At 37.6% G+C, this 22942-nt stretch overlaps 1 protein-coding gene across 1 annotated transcript; it reads right to left on the reverse strand.

The window, feature by feature from the left end:
• Positions 1-329: 329 nt before the first annotated feature.
• On the reverse strand, positions 330-22915 carry LOC139442262 (poly(A) polymerase type 3-like). The gene is made up of 21 exons (XM_071223049.1): positions 22799-22915; positions 22033-22191; positions 21003-21069; positions 19872-19956; positions 17998-18107; positions 17174-17227; positions 16857-16968; positions 11960-12049; positions 11379-11517; positions 10945-11020; positions 10337-10457; positions 9962-10046; positions 8652-8705; positions 7525-7635; positions 7110-7213; positions 6137-6206; positions 5750-5822; positions 4825-5058; positions 4271-4390; positions 3880-3945; positions 330-2509 (listed from the first exon to the last, which is right to left on the reverse strand). The coding sequence occupies exons 2-21, from the start codon at positions 22188-22190 to the stop codon at positions 2396-2398; spliced, it is 2043 nt and encodes a 680-aa protein (XP_071079150.1). The 5' UTR covers position 22191; positions 22799-22915; the 3' UTR covers positions 330-2395.
• Between the last annotated feature and the right edge of the window lie 27 nt (positions 22916-22942).

Here is a 22942-nt window from a genome sequence, read left to right on the forward strand (position 1 = left end):
ATGGATCTTCATGGGTCATCTTAATGTGGGAGGAAAGCAGGTCCCAGACGTTTACTACTTCAGTGAAAAACATGAGCAAAGGTATGGTGCTGACAAATCTAGAAACATAATTGGGTTGAACCGGGTTTCAAACCCATGATGGTAGGTATCCGGCATGCCCAAAAGACACTACTATCCACAGCGAATTGCAGTGCCTAGACAACTGCCCCTCTTCATGTGGGAGGAATACCGAAGTGATGCAGCTCTTAGAGTACACCAGTTGAGCAACAGAAAACAACATCCTTTTAACAAAACAGAAAAAGCACAATATTTTGTAAAGATAACTCAAATTTTATTTACAGATGATACATGATAAATACCACAGGACTACAGAGTGAGATGGTTTATACAATGTAAGAATGATTTGCGTGATTCCATCCAAAATGAACTGCCCATGTACAGCAGCATGAATGGCATAGCTGTGTAGCCGAGCGGCTTCACACACATCTCCCAACATATATATACACACAGAAACTGAAACAACCACCAGTGTCTTAAAATGTTTACATGAACATTGCAATCAACAACAATTTCTTTGATCAGAAGGATTCCTTTCATTCTTGTAAACACCAACATTAATTGATACTTATACACAAGATGGGACATTGACAGCTGTGTTTGTCAGTGAATGGTTTTGACCATGTATGTATTGAGGAATTCTTACATGGAACACATCATGAACAGAAATAATGATCAGCAATGTTAACAAATCAAACCTGCATGTATAGCAGAAAATCAATGACATTTCTTCGCAAACATAAGAGAAATTCCAGACTATGTTTATAGGTATCTACAATAAGAGTCAAATCTGAAACTACTCTGTGTACTAGTGTGAGTGATTTACAAGCTCAACAATAACCATTTCCACCTCCCAAGCAGCCTAACAATCACTTATTTCCATCTTTACAGTAGTCAGGGATGTGACCAACATGGCTATAAAGAAGCATTTAAAACCAGTGACAATCAGTAATCCTACATCAGTTTGATAAATTCATATTCCTGCTTACTGGTGTAAAATCAAACTACCATCCTTTAATTACTTTTGAAAATTAAACATTTCACACAAAAAAACACAACACAATAATGAGTGTTCAGTATGTTTCAACACACACAGCTGGTACCTGCAGTAACCTGTTAATGAGCTGTATAGCTAAAATGGATAGAATTATCAATAAACTGCCCGCATGTTATCAGAAATGAGCGGGCCACTGTAACTTGATAATGCCCTCATATTGCTTGACGACGGGCCATTATCATGCCCGTTGTTAGGTGACGTCATAGGATATTTTAGGTGACGTCACATTCAATATTAACGTCATCTGGTTTGTTCTATGACGTTTCCATATTTGTAAAAGTGGGTCAGTGACATTCGTGTTGATTGCAGTAAATGTTTCAAACCCGATATTGTTGTTTCTTTTTATTTGATAAAAAATTCCATCCATATTAGCTATAATTACGGTAACGCTATTTTTCATGGCATTATCATTTGCAGAAGCCCTCGGTCTTCAGGCTTCTGCAAATGATAATGCCCTGAAAAATAGCATTACCGTTACAATAAGGGATATCCATATAAACATTGAGCCTCTGTCAGCTGACAAACTGCATTGCTCACATCTGTCCTATATTACAACAAATATACATATAATGCCTTGATGTTTAATGAAAATAATAATCTCTTGCTGCCCCAGTTGGAATTTCAAAAGATCGAACTAACATAACATAATTAACCCCAATCAAAATACAGCATCTTAATTATCTAAAGCCAAATCACAGTCTCCATGTTTAATTCTTAAGATGTTGAACATATTTTTGTTTAAATGAAAACACCGATATATTCACCCTTTTCCCACTGAATCGTACAACACTTAGAAAACATAAAAGCAAGTTCTGAATTTCAGAAAATTTAAAAGCCAGCTCAACATCATTCTCGTTTCTTTCCATAATGTAGCCTGTTCATCTCACATGAAAATATGCTCTCTTATATAAAATCATCACAAACTTACTTAAAATCTTCTGAAATCCAGAAACATCACGTAGATATTATTGCTTCACCAACCCAAGACACTCGTACATGCATGTCACAACACCTCAGCTCCGACTACCATCACTTCCAGCATACACCAGTACAGACACAAACATTCATCATCTATTAGATCATACACCTAAACAGCATCTCCATATCTAGGTTACCCATGCTACCAGGAGTTGTCGCCCCCCGACATGCTGTCGAGAGTTGTCTCCCCTGGTAACGTGTATTGTTTCTCCTGATTGGCTGGTCTGGTAAAGAGAATAGTGGCTCTTAACCAGCCTTGGGTGATTGTTAGCACTATACGCTGATACAATGATACGCCTATGTTCATTTTAGTTTTAACTTTATTGAATTTTTTATGAGCTGGAACGGTACACCTTGAGACATGGGCTGTGGGCTGGTGATGTCGGGCAGATCGTTGCTGGGCAGTCTATTCACATGCTGCAAGACAAGGGAGATCATTGCAATGATATGAGAGCCTCATGGAGGGATGTCTCATCAACTAAATACTGTCGGAAATGCAAGAAAAATGCTTTTCTGGCTACATTTAATAAATACAAATCATAGGGCTGGGGAAATAGTATATTTCAAAATAACGCAAGTCTACCTAATCTAGCCTGTACCAACTGGTACTAGGATTAGCATAAAAAGGTACTTTTACAGGTAAAATGACAACTTATTTGTGTGTTGTCATGCATCTATGAAACAGCCTATAGCCTGAGGTAATTACCTAACACCGCCAGTGCATTCTCACAGGTGCAAATCTCACCTGAGTTGGGGTTGGTCTCAAAGTATTGTACTTCACTGGAATATGCTTTACTTTGGCTATACCTCTGGTGTGATTCTAGCAAAGGCTGTCGCTCAATCCTGACATGTGTGAGTTTGAATAATGTGTTAAGTCTTGCCATGAACCCTTTACAGTTAGCCCAGATAAGCTCAATGGGGATGAGCTCACAAGTCTGACTGGTGTATGTAAGACATCTGAAGTTGACATTGCAAGATATCAAATATTCCAGCATGGCTGTCTTCAGACTAGTAATGGTTGTCACACGAGTATCTGGTTCCCGGGACGTTATGATAACTGGCGTTATCCATGACAATGACACTGGGGTTCTTTAGATTGGGTGGAACTTCAGCTACTGCCCAATCTGTGAGGACATCACAATTCATTTCATTTTGATAATCAGTTTTCTTTTTGCCTCGGAAGCTAGCTCAAATCCATCAATAAGCCCCAGATCACGGGTTTTGGCATGGAAAACAGTGACACGATATCCTTTACCTGATGGTACCATTGGACTTTTCTTCTTTCTGACAGTAGCCACATGTAGTCTGTGGAATGATTCTTATTCACCCAGGTTTCATCAAGGTAAAGATCTGGAAGCCCTGACTGCAGGGTGAATGGTGCAGAGATAATGTGACCCCATAAACAGGATGGAATGTTTTCCATCGACCACCGGGCAGACTAAATTTGTCTTTAGTTTCCTCCCGAATTCTTCAATTCAGGGGGGTACGGTCTTGTACACTTTATGCCATAATTACCCATATATCCTTTTACATCCTTTTACATACCAGTTTCATTTTTGAGACGACCCCTAACATCTTTGTTTTATTTATAATAGCGTAGACTTGTTGGTATGAAAGCACTAGATCTTGGGCAGTTTGGTAACACACAATATCTCAACTAACAAATGGTTTCCCTCTATCTCTCTCAAGTGTAAAGAACTTGTATACATTTAAACTACAGACTATCTCGTGTACCATGGCTATGGCTATGCACATATGATGTAACATACATTCCAAAATTTGCCTACCTTATTTACACTGGCTACTTTGTCTGTGGTAACTTTGTCATCAACCTGCTTAGGTGCTTCTTCTCTCTGGAAAAGTAAAGGATTCTACAAATGAAGACTTGTAATGTAGGTCCTGGCCATCCGAACCAAAAAATGATTTATCTAGATGACATATACAGGGAGGTTTATTCTTTCAAGACAACAGCAGTCTCAGTACCATGCCCAGAGTTTTCCTTGGACTGTTGTTGCATCCAGTGTTATCAACAAGTTAATTACTTTTGAAAATACATGATGCAGAATAATTTATAACAACTGCATAAACAAATTAAAACTGGCAAAGATTTTTTCAGTTTGAGTGAAAGAATGCTTGGAGACCAACTCATCAATCATCACCCATCAACTCATCACTCACCCCATCTTCCTCAATTTTACTTCTCTTCGGTGTAGTCTGTTCGATGGGCGAGGCCGGCCTCTTGGCTCGGCCTTCACCTCCAGCCTCCAGGTCCTCACCCTCAACTGTGGAGTTACTCTCCTACCATCAGAGCAACACACTGTTACACTTTATGAAGCTGGAATCACTGCTCCCGAGAGCTGTATCACATACTGTTCCCTGATTTTAAATGAAGGTCATAATACCTGCTTCTGAATGTTACTTTGCCCTTTACTTACTGCTGCTGAATGTTACTTTGCCTTTCACTTACCGCTGCTGAATGTTACTTTGCTTTTTACTTAACGCTGCTGAATGTTACCTTGCCTTTCACTTACTGCTGTTGAATGTTACTTTGCCTTTTATTTACAGTTGCTGAATGTTACTTTGCCTTTTACTTACTGTTAGGACTATCAAAGTATTAGATTGTTTTTGTGCTTGTTATAACAGACATGGCTAATGAGAATGAGGCAACCCAACATCTTAGCAATAACTGCAATGTTGTATTCATTGTACTCCATTGTCCCAGGCAGTCCTACCTTCTCCCCATCAACCTTGGGTGTGGCAGGTGTGGTTTCACACTGCATGTTCTCCCCCTCAGCCTTTTGCGGTGTTAATGATGATGGTGTTTGGGACTCCTGGGACGTGTCATCATCTGTCGTTACTGATGCCTGCTTGAGGAGATCTGTGTCAGACTTGCTGGTGGCTAACCCACTTGTCTTCTCAGTGCTTGACCGTCTAAGGTTGCTTGTGCTGCTGCCCCTTGTTGGGTCCTATACAGAGTATAATGATAAATACTGCTATACAGATACGAATAATGATATTCCATAATGATATTTCTTCTTCTTACTGCTCAATACAACTGGGAATACATGTATCATAAAAATTTCCTTCTTAATGAGGAAAACATTTCTTCCAACAAAATGAATAGCCAAGAACATTCTTCTGATTCATTGAAGAACTTGTTAAAGAATATAGAGGGCTTATTTGTTAGAGGCCACAAATTTGAATGCAGATTCATAACAAACTCTTTCAGATTTAGAAAAGTTATCATTCTCTTTGGTTGTTGATTTCAAGCGAATTTCTGCATCAAGTTTGTGTTAGGCAAGAATGAGATGGGGACGACACATGTGGAAAGTGAGTCCAGTGTATTTAGGGTAATCAGGGATGAGAATGTGGTTTTTCACAAACCACTGAAAATCACACGAGGATCTTGGGGGTCTGTGATTAATGAGTCTATTGTAATCACAAATGTGATCCTTGATGTAACAAAATCTGTGGAAAATTCTCATTCCTTGGTAATAGACTAAAAATAATATACACTGGGTAAGGCATGAGGCATTCATGGCTTCATTTTCCAACAGGGTATCAGAAACCTTCTCTAGAACATGGATAGACTCTTCCATGAAAAACGTCAGCCAATATGAAACTCTTAGTCGAGTCAATCGTAAGCTACAAACATACCTTTTTTTCCTTCCGCGCAATCTTGCCTGCTCTTTCTATTATCTCCCTTGCAACATACTGCTCCAGTTGTTTTCTGTAAACCATCAAATTAGGAACTGAAACAGTAGTCTGATTAGGCACTGAGGAGCCGCCTTGAGGAGCCGCCTTGAGGAGCCGCCTTGAGGAGCTGCCATGATTATTAATTTAATTAAAATATAAATTTAACAATTCAATCCTTTACCGTGAGTTTTTTTGGCTTTTCTGTTGCACTCAGCAGTTGTTTTAATGGCATCAGGTTTCCAAAGGAGAAGAAGAATCAAGGTATCGGGCAGCCACGACTTTGTGGCTACTCCAAGTGTACCATACTGAATGGAATTAACACATCCCATCATTAAAACGATAACTGACCTTTTCACGTATGTGACCTCCAGCTTCATGTCATCCTTGAACAACTTCAGATGGATGGCTTGCTTGTGAACTGAAACCATGACATCTCATGTATTGATGTATCAGTCGGGAAAGCATTGAAATAAGTCATGAATCATGATTTGTTTGTTTGTTTGTTGTTTAACGCCGCACTCAGCAATATTCCAGCTAGTTGAAGGCGGCCTGTAAATAATCAAGTTTGAACCAGACAATCCAGTGATTGACATCATGAGCATCGAACATCCACATAATTGGTATACGATGACATGCATTAGCAATGTCAGCAAGCCTGACCACCTGGGCCCCGTTCCACAAAGCGAACGTAGCGCTAAGGCGACCTAAACTCCTATACTTTAACATAGACTTACAACAGTTGTAGCGCTACGATCGCTTTGTGGAACGGGGCCCTGATCCTCTTACGACAAGCACAGTCCCCTTTTACTGAAAGCATGTGTTGCTGAAGACCTTTTCCACCCCGGATCTTCACGGGTCCATGAATCATGAGGTGTGGTGAGGTGTAACGTCATGTTCCAAGCTTACTGCACTTACATAACCATGTGTGAGTGTGTGCATGCATGCATGTTTGTGTGCTTTTACTTTTCTAGACTAATGCCAGTATTACACTGAGGTAGCATGCCACAGTTTCACATGGATATACCACTCAGGGACATTATACTGACGCTGAGCCAACCAGTCCTTGTTGTAACCCCTTAATGCCGGTAGCCAGGCAGGAAACAAAAAGTATCATCTTTCAACATCTTTTGGTATGACGCGTCCGTGGATCCAACCACCAACCTTCCACTCTCCAGGCAGATGCTCTATCCACTAGACATGAATCTTGAAACCTGCCACTTATTCACAATTGAGATGGTAAAAGAATATATCTTGACTCCGCCATTTGTATATTGATGACATGCCATGACCGAATAGAGCATTGACACTCTGACATACTTACCAACATCAGAGAAGGACTGTATATCAAATGTGAGGTCAATATTGGCTGATGGAGTGTTGTTGAATACCAGGCCGATGAACCACTTGCACATGAACTTTCCTTCTCTGTAAAAGACAGACATGTAATTTCAGCATCTCTCAATCAAAGACAATAGTCTGGCTGGATAAGCTTACACTGACGGGGAGACAAACTGGGAGCAATTGCAAGAGGCAACTGACAGACAAATTATCTCTGATGGTTATCTCTAAAATCAAATAATACAGTATGTTGTTAAGAGGATTAAACAATCAAATTCTGTTAGGTCACATACAGGCCACGCACTGGTGACATTTGGGGTGATGAACAGTGATAAACTACAATTATTGCTTGAAATTATTCTTTAGTTTTTCGCTTGTACATGTTGTAAGTAACTCACGTTTCATTGAGTGGGCCAAATGACTCTGGCATGATATGAGCAAGCTTGATGAACGGGTTTCTTTCCAGGTTCCCGACAAGTAAACGGATCTTTGACTCCACATAGCCATGCCTTGTGGAAAAACATACAGAATTTATTTTACAATCAACACATATACAGGTTAACTTGGGACACAATTTAAAACTATTTGCAACTATTAAACCTTATGATGTCTTCATGTATGTGAAGTTCAAGGACATTCAGGTATTTATTCAGGGTGGGTGCTTCACACATTGTATCAATGTGGGGAACGAACCCGGGCCTTTGACCTTACAAGCAAATGCTTTAACCACTAGACCACCTTCATTGCCCCCAATAACATGAGAAACATCCCTGTCATCATGGAACGAGATCAAGCACAGAGTCACAGAGTCTGATCTCCCAATACAATTATTATACCCCTTATGAAAAGCACCCAATACAATTATTACACTCTTTATGACAAGCAACCAATATTATTATTACATCCCTTATGACAAGAAACCAATACAATTTTACACCCCTTATGACAAGCAAGCCATACAATTATTACACCCCTTATGACAAGCAACCAATACAATTATTACACCCCTTATGAAAAGCAACCAATGCAATTATTACACCCCTTATGACAAGCAACCAATATTATTATTACATCCCTTATGACAAGAAACCAATACAATTTTACACCCCTTATGACAAGCAATACAATTATTACACCCCTTATGACAAGCAACCAATACAATTATTACACACCTTATGAAAAGCAACCAATGCAATTATTACACCCCTTATGACAAGCAACCAATATTATCATTACATCCCTTATGACAAGAAACCAATACAATTTTACACCCCATATGACAAGCAACCAATGCAATTATTACACCCCTTATGACCAGCAAGCAATACAATTATAACACCCCTTATGACAAGAAACCAATACAATTATAACACCCCTTATGAAAAGCAAGCAATACAATTATTACACCTCTTATGACAAGCAATCAATACCATTCAGGCACCTCTTATGACAAGAAAGTGCTGGGGACCTGTTCGAATCGTGGTCCACAACACAGTCCTTGAAATGAGGGTCAGTGAGGACTCACCATTCTAGATAGTGTTCCTCTTCCTCAGCCCTTGCAACCAGTACAATATAGTGTCTGCAACAGAAACATTAAGTACATCACTTCTCAAGCAATGTCAGGCACTCCTATTATATCTATTTGAATAAAAAGTGTTAATTGGGTTTAAAAAGAAGGCGTATTGGTAGCATAGCTTCCTTATTGGAACCAAATGCATTTATTATTCAAACGAAAAGAAACATTATCGGATTTGACAGTGGTCTGTAGCAGAATATGTGCACAGCCGCTTTGGAAAGCTCAGGTTCAATCTAGCGGAATAACTTCAGCTCTACCAGTCAAAAGTTAATCAGCCGATCATAGTTAATTGACATCTTTTCCAGAAAAAAGGGTGCTAGAAATGGCAGCAATAAGTGACTTCAAAGTAATTTCTTTTGGTTAGTCTGACTCAAAGCATAAAACATATGGCTTTGAGCAACTGGTATTCAAATGTATCAGAATTTGTTATCTAAATTTGGAAATGTGTTTTCTTGTACCAGTTATTGCAAATAGTGGGCAGTAGTCGGTATGGTCGTCGAACACGCTGCAGATGTCTGACATCTGGGCCATCCGCCCACCAGATTCCAGCAATCTGGACAACTGTGTGGTTACCAAAACACACACATCGAGATCATTAATGACATATGTTAATTAAACACATAAATTAATATAATTGTTTAAGTGCCAATCAGCCGCAGATGAAGTCCTTACTGCTGACATTGATTGACAAAATTGTTTATTAGCCCTGTTATATCAAGTTATTGGGCAAATACTATACCTAGCTCTCAGACGTATACAGAAAATTGAGTTACGGGTGAAGTAATTTATCTAGCTCTATGACTGTTCACCTTTTCATTTGACTCCCGTCAAAATATATCGATAATGCCAACAAAATACATTATGACTGAAAATGTGTAATCTGTATCAAAGGGGAATAATAATTTAAGTTCAGTGCACACTAACTTCTAAATTAGAGTTAAATCATGCAACGATTGCGAAATTAAACAGATATGACCGAATGTGTTCGGTTGTTGATGCTGTCGGTTCCAGTAGCGACTGTGGGTGATTCCAATGAGAACCAATCTTATGACAAAAGTTACTGCATTTATATCGTATTTGAAAGTATTCCTTTGCACTTGGTAGCTGTACACACGATATTGCTTACATTAATTCTGATAGTGCTTCTTTTCATTCAAATAGAAAGGAGGGCCTATAAAGTCATAACGGGAAGGGGAAGACATACAATGGGATATTTATCACATAATTACAATACATGTATGACAAAGAGAAGCACTTACTTGTATTTCTGGAAGAAGTTTGAGGGTGTAAAGAGCTCTGACCAGTCTGCCTTTCCCTCATAGATCTTTGTAACAACTGCCAGACCTGTAGTAGTTATTTCAGATACAGTTGAGTTTATGCATACCATCACTTCTGTATTTGAATGTAGGTACCACTTAAATAATTAGTAAAATCTTAATATTTTTTACATTTGGATACTTATCCTGCATTACTACCTTAATGCTTTTACTTCTATTTTCTGACTAGAAAGACGGAGCTGTGGGAAGTCCTGGCTGCAGAAGTTGTTGTTCCAACATGCTTATACAACTTGTGTGGCATTCCCGAACATATTCTTGACTTACTAGTTAATATTAAACAGGCTCAGTGGTACCTACCCTCATGGAACTCATCATTCATGATGGCTCGTGTGGAGTTGGTCACGTTGTAGGTGGAGTTCTGTTGGGGGTAGGCTGGGGTGATGATGGGAAACAGATGGAACCGGTCCGATGGGTTCACCTGCACATACAAGAACAGGTGTCAAGTCTCTTTTCACATAATAATCAAGTCTCTTGATTTGTTCATCGTTTAACCCCCCACTCAGCAATATTCCAGCAATATTATGTATATGACGGTTGCCTGATAATAATCAGGTCCTGTGACTGATAGTATATCATAAAGCAACGTTCAAACAGCGTGTAAGTGAGAGCATGGTTTTACACTGCTTTTAGCATTCTTCTAGCAATATCACAGCAGGGGAATCTCAGTTTCACATATTGTACCAATGTTGGAAACAAACACTTAACCACCAGGCTACCCCACTGCCCCCACAATCAAATAACTAACTTGTATCATTTCTTGATAATTGTCAGCTAAAAGTGGACTCAAAAATATATAATGAGACTGCTTCCTTGTTTGCATGAAACCTTTTCCTAAATCACTCTAAATCATTCTTCTACCTCTTAAATGGTTCAATTCACCAAATCATAAAGAAAGGTGAACATACTCGAGGATCCCAAATTGGAAAACCCAGTTTGTTTTCAGTATCAAGAGGCTTCAGAAGTACAGGATTTGGCCAGTCCCTGCAAAAGTAAGGCAAACATTATTTGAATTCCATTGCCATTTAAATGGAACAAATCAATAAGCCATTCATGGTATCGACAGATGGGAAACAGGGTTGATTAAAACTCTGCCCATAATGAAAGAACTCAAAATGGGCCACAGAAATGATTGAGGTGACTCATTTTCAAAACACATTCTAAGAGAAAAGACTCTTGTAAAGTGCAAAGACACATTTGTGAATAGGGTTGCTTAATCAACATAAACTGTTTAGCCATTTCAGAGTAGTATTGTAAACAAGATGCAGCATAAATATAGTAATAAGTGTACCATTAACCCATGAGATGTAGATATCTGTGACACAGGCACATGCACACATACCATTTGGAGAACACAAGGAAAAACTTATGTACAAGAGTGGCAGGTGCTGCCTTGGGGTAAAGCTGACACACCCGGGCTACCAGCATGGCCCACGACACTCCACCCAGATAACCAAGGACATTGGAGTAGATACCTTTCTCTGCAATAACAGAACCAACCACCATTTATCATCAAAAGTATTAACCAAACACAAAACAGAGCAAATATAACACTAAAATGTCATAAAAAATGGAAAACAAATTCCACCTTTTCCGTATCTTGATTGAATCTATGTCACTTAATATTGTCGGCACCCATATAACACATTTTTTGTAAGTTTCAGCATACAAACAGTACTTTAATTTATATCAAGTTTCTTTAAATGTATTACTTTAAGACTCAAGTCATGTTTTGTAATATCTACCAGGAAATGACAACACTGATTACATAGCAACATCTAAATGTCTAGACCAACACTGAAAATCAGACTGTCTAGTCTCCCTTTAAGTTTTTTCAAAATTTCTCTACATTTCTCAAAAGCTTTTGTGAGTAAACTGACAATTCCCATTAAATGTCTTACAAGGCAGAAAAAGAGAACTTACTTTTAGCCCAAAGTTTTATCGCACGGAGTGTCATTCTGAAGTTTTCCTTGTTTGACACAAGATACAGGATCTCATCAGTGACTCTGCAACCTGAAGCAAAGGCAACCATGATAACAGTGTATAGCATTTCAGAAACCAGGGCTCTAGATAAATTTTGAGCCAATGAGTACTTACTCTCATGCTATCAGTCACATTGGATATTGATATTGAGACATCATAATGCAATATCAAACAGGCCATAGTGAGTGAGTGAGTGAGTGAGTGAGTGAGTGAGTGAGTGTGTGAGTGAGTGAGTGCGTGCGTGAGTGAGAGTGAGTGAGTGAGTGTAAGTGTTGTTTAACTCCAACAATATTCAAGCTTCTTGACGTGTCCTGTAAATAACTGAATGGTACAATGACACCCAATCAACTAAGTCAACAAATCTAGCTATCAAATTCAATTTAGTCTCTTAAAGCTCTGCAAGCTAACATCGAACCCATTCGACAGAGGTGTCCATTCCTGTGCATCTGATGTCGAACCCATTCGAAAGGCAAATAGCATAACGACAACCCAAAATAAAACTCGCCATATCTATTTACCAAGAAGGCTTTGCGTAACATTTAAATTACGTATGACATGCATAAATGCTCAGCTTGCTCAATATAAAAACGTTCAGTCATTTATTTACCTCAAAAAGAAAATATCGCGAGTTAAAAAAGTTTCGGCCAAACTTCTCGGCACACCACTACCAGAAACGGCCATTGTTGACTTTAGGCACTTCACATTGAGCGGCATGCAGTCAGATATTTTCTTTATAATTTCATCATTTTTCCTATTCGATCATAAATTTTTGTTTGCTGACGAAAGGAAAACACTCATGTTCCTTAATTTCTAAAAATTAGCAAATTTCGGTGTAACTAATTGTAAACAAAAACAATCTGAATCGTAACATCATTGATTGGATGGAACTTGTACGATCCTGGCAACGGCGGTAAACAAACAACTCCACATGCATAGTTATCCGGTTAGACTATTACAATCATTTTGGTACATCTAACTTAATTTTCTAGAATTATTGACACGTATGTATAAATCTTTGTAAAAAAAGAATCAGTTTTATAGAGCTTGCAAATGATTTCGTTTGATAAACTTTTGGACACATTGACAAGCCGACAAACGTCAGTGATACGTTTGGGCTTGGCCTAACTCGCGATTTGTTGAGTTGAACAAAGTCAACAAACACTGCGAAAAAGGACAAATATTGGATGATACGCAAAATCTGAACTGATATACATTCTAGGTAAACCATTTAACAGCAAAATAATGCAGTTTACGAGAAATAATCAAATAACTTGCAATTTTAGCTATCATTTCTGAAACTGGAAGCACGTACCGCATGTGACACATGGAAGCAAAATATGCAAAAGTTAATTGGTAAGCTATCGTAAAGAAATTCCGAAATAGATTCAAATTCAATAGAAAATACATAATTTACTATTTTTCGTCAACTATTTACTATTTATTGATCTGGAGAGCAGTCTTCACTCCTATTTGTTTCATATTTCTTCGTGATTGTCGCCATCAAATGTGTAAGTCTAAATCCGAAACTGTAATGGATTTCACGCTCGATGATTTTAATTTTAAAATATTTTCTGAAAACGAAAGCAATGAGAGCGATATAACGCATTGATGTGCCATAATAATAACAACATGATATTGTTATTGGTCTAACATTACAAAAAGAACAATTTAAAATATTAAAGATGTTGAAAACTTTCTGACAACCACCCGTCCTCTGAACCGATTAAAATTTTGGTACACGACGAGGTAGTGTAAATATATAGATCTAATATATTCTAGGCTCCTATATGTGATTTTGTACCAAAAACAAATGAAATTGTACCCAAAATACTTTGTGAATCTATACCTAAGAAAATAAGACAATAGATCTATAATTATATTTATGTTTTCATGTAGATGAACAGAACACATAATAAAATATTTCATCAAGTTCATAATATGAATATGACTGATCCTTGAAATTGATTGTTTAGTTTTGAGAGAAAATTGACGTCTTGTCACTGAAGAAGAGGCTAGTTAACTTGGTTCCTTTTCTCATTTTAAGAAAAGAATTTGTTTTACATAACAAAACAGGCAGATCTACACGGATCACGTTTTGTCCTAAAAATATATAAAAATGTGAAAAATTATGGACACCTCAGAAATGAGGGCTTATAAAGTTGGTTTGACTTAGGTCTATCTAAGAAAAGACCTTATGAAAATCTTTTTTTTAAATTTTTTTATGACACTGACATTTCTGGCACTTAGACAAAGAGTATTCAAAGAAAGACAGATATGTTTTTGAATGAAAATATGACTTTCCTTTAAAATTCTTTTTCATGATGACAGGGGAACTTTTATACACACCAGCTGAGGAAGTTGTGATACTGATATTGCAGACAAAGGAAAAATAGGTTGGAAGCAGTACCTGTATGTATAAAATAGACCACATAAGGTGAACAAAAGTAATGGATTGGTTGACTGCAAAAAATACATCTGGCAAGGGTAAACATGTACACAGGCACATTTCTTTTCATTACAACCAGAAGACTGAGATAGCATTTTCTGAGAAACATATGGCTAACTTACCAGCTTATGTGCCACCATGGTTCATGTGATTAAACAAACAAAATGTCATGTACTGTTACAAGTACTGTTACTGTAATTAATGTATCATATTCCTATTAAATCATATTTCAGAATTGTTTTATTTGGAAGCAAACCACATAATGCACAAGATTAATGTCCATATGAGTTTAGTATGTGTATGTTAAGGATCTGATTTATTCATTATTTATGGAATACTAAAATTAAAATGATGAGAGTGAAAGATAATAATTGTTGAAAATTGTTGAAAAAGTATGTTTAAACTAAAGATAATAATTGAAGTTTGATCAGTTACTCTGTGCTGATGCAAAGACTAATACTTACTGTCCACACACACAATCATTGTGGAAAAAAATAACTACTAAATATAACTTAAAATTTTAAAACCTGTAAACAACTGCAAATAATTAAACAATTACAAATCTATCATCAATACGCAATCATGGTGGTCTTCATATTTTTGGAATAAATTTAGAAATCCTTCGTGAAACTGTTCTAAAATCATGCTAGAATCTATGAATGTATTCCCGAAAGGAAAACTATCCCAAATGTAATGTGGAACTAACACCGAAAATATGTATGTAGCATTTTATTGCTTATTTATACCCTATCATATTCAGCAACGCGGGGATGTTATTTTGAAACACGTTTTGTCAAGCCCATTTTCGCGCACCTGTTGTAGAGGGTGATCCTGCTGATCGACGATATCCATAGACGTATTACGAGGGATACACTTGTTGTAGTGAAACTTATCAGCGTGTACATCGCAGAAATATGAATCATGTCCCATTTATATTCACCGTAACATTGAAAGGTGATTCTTAAATATCAACAGAAGTTCAAATAAAAGATACCGAGAAACTTGCATGTGGCATGTTGATTTATCGTCTACCGTTTCCGGGTCACGGTAGCATGCAAGGTCAAACGGATTAACTAATACGCGAATTATATCTTCAAAGTCACATTTTTATTTCATGTTAGTGGTGATTACTGATACTGTGTATCAACTTATATTTTAGCTGTATGTGATAGGTGAACTATTTCAAAATTTACTGTAATTGTTTTGTTACGAAAGATTATCAGCAGACTACCCCTGTCTGTGACATCACATCCGGTGACCTTTGCACTTATTGAAATAGTGCTGTCAGAATTCATGATCTTTATTTTCGTTTTTCTCTCGTCATATTAATCGGAATATGACGAATAAAACATTCTTCGATTGAGAAGATCGTCAAGTTTCGCCAAGTTATATTTATAAAGGCAATGTAAACTTTGTTGATATTAGAATAGGAGGTCGGAGAAGCGCGCCATGTTAGATTTTAGGACGTCTGCTAGCATCATGACACGGGTAGTTTATTTTTGTATATCGTAAATATTCAACCAAAACGCTTGAAATTAGGATTAGTGAATATTTATAAGTCATTTATTGTTTCCTGCAAATTTTATAACATGACACGTCAGATTAACCAGAATATTCGTATTTCTGCAACCGACATGATGACCTCGAAAATTAAGTTATTTTGCTGTTTAATGTTTAGATAATAAATTTACTGAAATGGTTCATAATTTACCACCGCGCTGTTATATGCCGATAAAAAAAAAAAGAATTTTTACTCAATTAAAATTAAGATATCAGAGATATGATTATTGAAATCAATTTGCACAAATGTTACGATATTAAAAGGTTCCTAGCATGAAATGCAAACCACCTTCAATAACGCAATTCAGGTAAGTTCAAGAAAATTTACAAATTTTGTGTTCGCTTTGGTAATAACCTTGGTATGATTGAAAACATCGGGATATTTTTATATAGTATTGTGTAGTTTTCTATCAGGAATAAATGTGCAAAATATTTCTTCAATTGGCCCTTGTATATTGAAGCACCGAATGTTTGAAATCACCCACCCTCTTCAGAGCGCCTTATGCTAAATTAATCCAGCAGGCAGGGGTAAGAAGTGTGAAAATAATTCAGCAGGCTAAAGGTTAAGACACTTGGGTGCTAGAAATGGTACCAGGCCTGAAGGGGGGTGATTGACGGGGAAATTGGGTATTGGGGGAGGAAATTGAGCTGGCAGGCAATTGGCATGGGGGACTTGGCCTCGGGGGAATGGGCCTTGGCCCACTAGAAACCGATTCTAACCTGGGTCCCCACAGGTAAACAAGTCATTAGCCAAGAGAGATTTATATTGTTTTCCTTTGATAACTTATTCTGTATTAAGATCCCTGCAAAGTTTAGGAGCATTTGACTTACCATTGAGACTACGAACACTCTTCTCATCCAGATTCTTTAATAAGTTTTCTTCCCTAAGATCAATGTCCTCTGGAATTGTTGGGAGAGCAAGGCGGGCAAACAACATATCCAACTGAAAAAAGACAGAGAAATGAACCAACACGTCTAAAGTCTTAATCTATTGCTGTTAGTAACACTAGCATATGAATCAAACAGAAAGAAAGGTAAATGAAATTTCCCCAGAGATGAGCAACAATTACTAATTTTCTGAGAATGTTTACGCATGTTGAAGGTATGCCATTATGGCATCAGGATTATCATGTTGATGCAACACTTACCTCAATCCCATCAAACGTCATTTTGATTACAGGTACAAATGCTTCCTCTACAGCCTGCAAGAAATATGTAGAAAAATGATTATCGGTCCAAAAAGATGGAGAAACTCGGTAATAATGAGAAGGCCATCCAAATTTTTTATGTGTTTCTCATCTCCAACCTCAACCAACATGAGAGCAGGCACGCAAAAAATGTTTTTTTAAATATGTCAGATGTTTCATACGAAAATGCATTAAAAGTTATGAGAACAAGTGAATTTCTTTGAAAGCCTCGTTCAACAGCAAAGACTCAACCCTGACTACAAACCATGAGTGAGCGAATGTTGATTTACACCGGGCAGAAATATTCCACAGTATCATGACAGCTGCTAAAGAATTCTAGATAGACCTTGACCAGATTTGTTTTGTTTTGTTTGTTTGTCGTTTTACGCCGCACTCAGCAATATCCCAGCTATATGACGGCTGTCTGTAAATAATGGAGTCTGGACCAAACAATCCAGTGATTGACATCATGAGCATCGATCCACGCAATTGGGATTGATGACATGCATCAACCAAGTCAGCGAGCCTGACCACCCGATCCCGTTAGTCACCTTTTACGACAAGCATAGTCGCCTTTTACACCTTGACCAGAAACTCAGTTGATATAATAAGCAATGTCCCATCCAATCAGTGTACAATGGCATGCAACCAATTAAGTCATCAATACTGACCACCCAATCAATTTAAGTCACTCTCACAACACGCATAGGTTACTGAGGACCAATCTCTTCCAGATTCTGCATGGGTTTATGATATGCAATGATTCTTGTATAAATTATTCTCACCCTTAGATCCTTGACCTCGACCTGCTGTTTGACTAGCTCATAGAAGGAGGCGAAGAAGTCTGATCTCTCCACATGTCTGGGGGCCACACACAGTGTGTCTATATCAGCACCTGCACAACACCACAGTAATCAGTTACACTCAGTTCAATGTTGAGTTCAGGGTTTTTCCTTGACTTTCTAAGCTAGGGGTCCAGGGGACCCCCCAATAACTAATTTCAAGGGTCCTTACTGGAAATACAAGGGTCCTGTAAAGTAATAAAATGGTGTAGTATAATGTAGTGCACTGTAACATGTGATGATTACTTTAATTACAGGACCTTTATATTTCTTGTTAAGGACCTTCATATTTCTTGTCAAGGACCTTGGAACCATGAATATTACTGTGCATCCCGAGGGACACAATATTTTTTTTCTGTGCCCATGCTAGACATTTGTGTGCGCTGGAGGCACATTTTTGCCTTGTGTTAAACCCTGGTAGTCCATTAAAGGTGATGAAAAGCCAATTTCTCATTTCAAAACTTTCCTTTATCAATGCCATTCAGATGAACATTGTTTCCGTACACAGTTGAACCAATCAACTCAACTCGAAAGGGTGCACGGGAATCACGCATGCACAAATACGTTGTAAGCGTTGGGCGTCTCAACGTGAGCGATTCCTGTGCACCCTTTCGAGTTGAGTTGATTGGTTCAACTGTGTCATATGGCCCTGTGACGCAGGGGTAGCATTATGCAGATGGCTGTTTCAATGAATGCTCGTTCCACCCATGACGAACAGGTCTGGTTGTTGATGAAATATAGTGATTGCTAAATAGACAGATTTTTTATTCATGCACCGATTGTCTTTAAATGTAATTTCCAGTTATGTATGACTGTTTAATAATCTCATACCAACTTTGACTGGAGTAGGTCCAATAGTTTTTCAGATATTGTAGTAAACGTCGGTACCTTAAATTACCTTCCAGACTATAATAATGTGATGGCTTGGACGAGGTGATTTGTATTTCACTGAAAACATGACCAATAGAATAAGCTGGCTTAATGCTTATTTTGGATAGATTGCAGTATATCTGATACCTGGTGCCATTTTGGAAGGGGTTTGGCCAAGTTCCTTCCTAAATAACGGTTTCTTAGTATTTCAGCTGCTATTTTTAGCTATCTCGTTAAATCACCAGGGGCTTTTGGGGGCTTGCCCCCTACACATCTTTGTAATAAATTTTTTTGTAAGTAAATGTCATTAAAATGAATAAAACATAAGTGTGTTGAAATATGGTCCTGATGCATGCAACTGATGAGGCTGCCATATTCCATTTGCGGAACTTCTATTTTTGAGTAATTTTTCGATTGTGACGTCCGATTTTCAATGTTTATTAATTGCTTTGATACTCAATTTCGTGGTTTAATCATATTAAACCATACAAATGCATGCAGGGACATATTTTTCTGCTTACTTGCATCTTTATCCCCCAATTTTCCAAATTTACTCTCTGCAGCATGTCCCTATATTTAGGCCATCAAACAGATATGGCCAACAGGTATCCGGTATAATGCAGGTGCACTCTTATTTTCACATTATTGCACTGAATGCAATCTTATGTCAGAATACCTCCCAAATTAAGAAAATAATAGCTCCTAACAAATGCTTATTTCAAACAAGATAACATTTATTCCCAATTTGTCTGTCAAGGGCACTTACCTTGGAATCCTAGACTAATGTTAATTCAACAAGCATGATGAGTAAATGAGGCACAAAATAGTATGTCAAGATAACGCATATAAATTTACATTAAAAGCGAATACAATACCTATGTTTTTTCCATACAAAAGTCAATGAACACATGCATTCAAGTTGTTGTTAAACCTGTTAAAAGGATTACCTTTTGTATGAACCCCTAATCTGTAAGATCCAAATGTAAACACTTTTCCGCCAAAAGTGTCAATTTTGTTTTCCGGAATATTATTCTGAAATGAAACATTGGGTCAATCCTAATAAGCCATTGTCATGATTTATATCGGAGTCATGACTATCATAAACAATAACAATCTTAATGTTAAAAGATGTAAATCATGCATTAAGACATCCAATGTTCATATGAATTTTCTTTAACAATAATCCTTATAAATTGATACAAGTGTGCTAATTTTATTCCATCACATCTTTAAGTCCGATACAGTACCTCTCTACAAGAAGATCTGAGGAAAACTCCATAAAAGGGTGTGTTGGGTCAACTTTCAAATAGGCTAATCAGTATCAAGGCTTTGAAATTGCTGGTATGAGCAACTTGCAATTCTAATTTCTGTATCCCGAATAGGAACAAGTTTTGAATGTAGATAAACAAGGCTGCACCATGATAATGTGGATATTTAATACACCCTGTCATTTGTTTGTTTTTTTGTTGTTTAACGCTGCAGTCAGCAATATTCCAGCTATATGGCGGCTGTCTGTAAATAATTGAGCCTGGACCAGACAATCCAGTGATTGACAGCATGAGCATCGATCCACGCAATTGGGATCGATGACATGTATCAACCAAGTCAGCGAGCCTGACCACCCGATCCCATTAGTCACTTTTTACGACAAGCATAGTCGCCTTTTACGGCAAGTATGGGTTGCTGAAGACCTATTCTACCCGGATTCTTCACGGGTCCCCTGTCATTTGGATCACCATGACATCTACACCCAAAAGGGTGTACCATCGAAGGATTAGTTTGAGTATTCTGAATTGAGGTGGTAAAGAAATGAAGAATCATTTTAGAAAGCTGACATTTGATTGGCTCAAGAGAATAGTTGTCAAAGTTCATTAAGGATTGACTCGACAGCATTTTTTATGATAGTGTCCTCAGATCTTCATGTCGAGGGGTATCATATTGGAGTAAGAGATATGATTTTAAATGAGACTGTCAAATTGACATTTTTTAATTATATGTTAATGTAACTATTAAACATAACTGGGTGACTGAAACTTGTTGAACAAAAACTTATTGATCAGGTAAATAAAGCATCTTACCTTTTGCCTACTAACATCTTTGATCCATTCTCGAACCAAGTTATTGATTTTCAGTAGAACTTCCATGCTGTAAAAAGCAAGTTTGAAGGTTAAGCAACCATCATAATGTTTTCCAATACAACACAATTGATTATTCTCACTGAACTGTATTTCAATACACATGATTGATAAGAGATTTGCAGAATAGCGGGGAGTGAAAACATTATGCTCCTCACATTTGTACAGCGAAAATCAATTATTAAGAGCAAAATGGAAGTGTTATCTCAGCGGTAGAAACTAACAGTTTAAGCCCACTAGTCCTTATAATGATAACAAATAGCAAAACCCTTAAATATGTCAAATTTCTACCAGTCCTTATCATAACTTACCTCTGGACAGTTTAGCGAGGGCTAAACATGCTAAAGGACTAGTGCCAATTTTTAAAGCTGTTATCTTATTACATTGTTACATTTCTTGTTGTCAAAATGATATTACTGACTAAATGACTAACTCTGGCTTCTACCCAGCTGTCTTTTACTTATAAGCTGTCGTGAGTCAGTTGGCTGGCTAACGCAACTGAGCGTGACAAGAAACTTAATGACCAAATCTGTTATCACCCATCATTACCAAAAAAACCTGAATTTGCGGAAGAGATATGATGTAGTTTCTTACTTGCAAAATATATAAATGTTGACCAATAATGTCACCCTTTCAAGTCGTTTATACACTAATCAACAAGAAAAACATATGTCAGTTTGGCTGCCTCTCTTTATTTTTTATCCTTGTTATGATATGGGTTTCTCATTCTTCAATCCTCTAATAGCCGTTGCTTTGCACAGTGAAGAGAGAAGAGCATAAATGCAAAAGTCAAACCGGTCAAAATTATAGTCCATAATAAGCAACTTTTGAATCCACAAAGAAAATCCCAGCATTTAAAGTAGGAGGGTTGTTTCCCTTTAAGCAGTGTATAGCATAATGGTAAAATGGCCTGAATGTGAAAATAAATTAGCTTAACATGAGACAACAAAAAGTCACAAGATGTTTTTCCTACCGATGTGCCAGCTCCTCTTCGCTCTCGAAGACCCCAAAAGGCCTAAGAGTTTCCTCCAACTTCAGAGAAAGCTCTAAGTCAAAAGCTTTTGGTTCAGCCAGGCTAATTGGGGAGGTGACCCCAGGGTAGGGATTCTGCCCACTGCTTCCCTGGGCCATGCTGAAACATCAGTTGTCAACATTACTCATAATATTCAAAAGGATAGAGTGTAACTACAGCATAACAGTGAAAATTGACATGTGTCTGCGTGTGCATAACGCTATTTATTAGTGCTAATCACTTAAAAACCGGAAATAAAGTGTGTGCTAGCATCCATAATAACGTGAGTGTTGTCATTAGCCTTGCCTAGATTTAAGATGGAAATGTTAATTGGAATCCGAAAGGGTACTCCCAAAATCAATCAGCTTTAAGTCTGTGGTTCATATTTCAACATATGGTTCGGACTGTTTAGGAAGCGTTCGACTTGGAACGCTTTGGATGTGTAAAACTGTAACGCGACAGATTGGACGACGGACACGGGCTATTTTAGACTGTCCGATAAGAATTGCGCATAAGGAAATAGTGCTAAAATTGGGGCGAGCACTAGTTTTCTCGGGGCAATTTTCCTTTTGTCACGTGCAAGTCCACAATACAGTTACTGTCTCATAGCTCACATCAAACTTAGCAAAATTTTCCAAGAATCAAAATAGGAACTTCAAGGAAATACAACTGATGCGTTAGTCAAATGCGATGTGTGTTCTATGACTTTATTCGTTATATTGTTTACCTGATAGCCCTCCTTTACCAAGGTATCAACTGCCCATTCGTAGAGTAAACACTTGGTTAAAGTGATTTTGAGGGTAAATGTCTATTTAGCAATGTGACTAACAAATATGGCGGTATCTTTGTTTCCCATATTGCATCGCGGTTT

Source organism: Haliotis cracherodii, unplaced genomic scaffold, assembly GCF_022045235.1.
Source record: "Haliotis cracherodii isolate W230 unplaced genomic scaffold, xgHalCrac1.p SCAF_5, whole genome shotgun sequence".
Lineage (NCBI taxonomy): Eukaryota > Metazoa > Mollusca > Gastropoda > Lepetellida > Haliotidae > Haliotis > Haliotis cracherodii.

Bases quoted from the DNA above. Each gene is read 5' to 3' on its own strand.
- LOC139442262 (XM_071223049.1), bottom strand. From the start codon at position 22,190: ATGGCCCAGGGAAGCAGTGGGCAGAATCCCTACCCTGGGGTCACCTCC. The intron at 7,214-7,524 runs GTGAGTTACTTA...TGTCTTTTACAG, and splicing joins TTTGGCCCACTCAATGAAAC to AGAAGGAAAGTTCATGTGCA. The intron at 5,059-5,749 runs GTATGTTTGTAG...TACTCTGTATAG, and splicing joins TTGCGCGGAAGGAAAAAAAG to GACCCAACAAGGGGCAGCAG.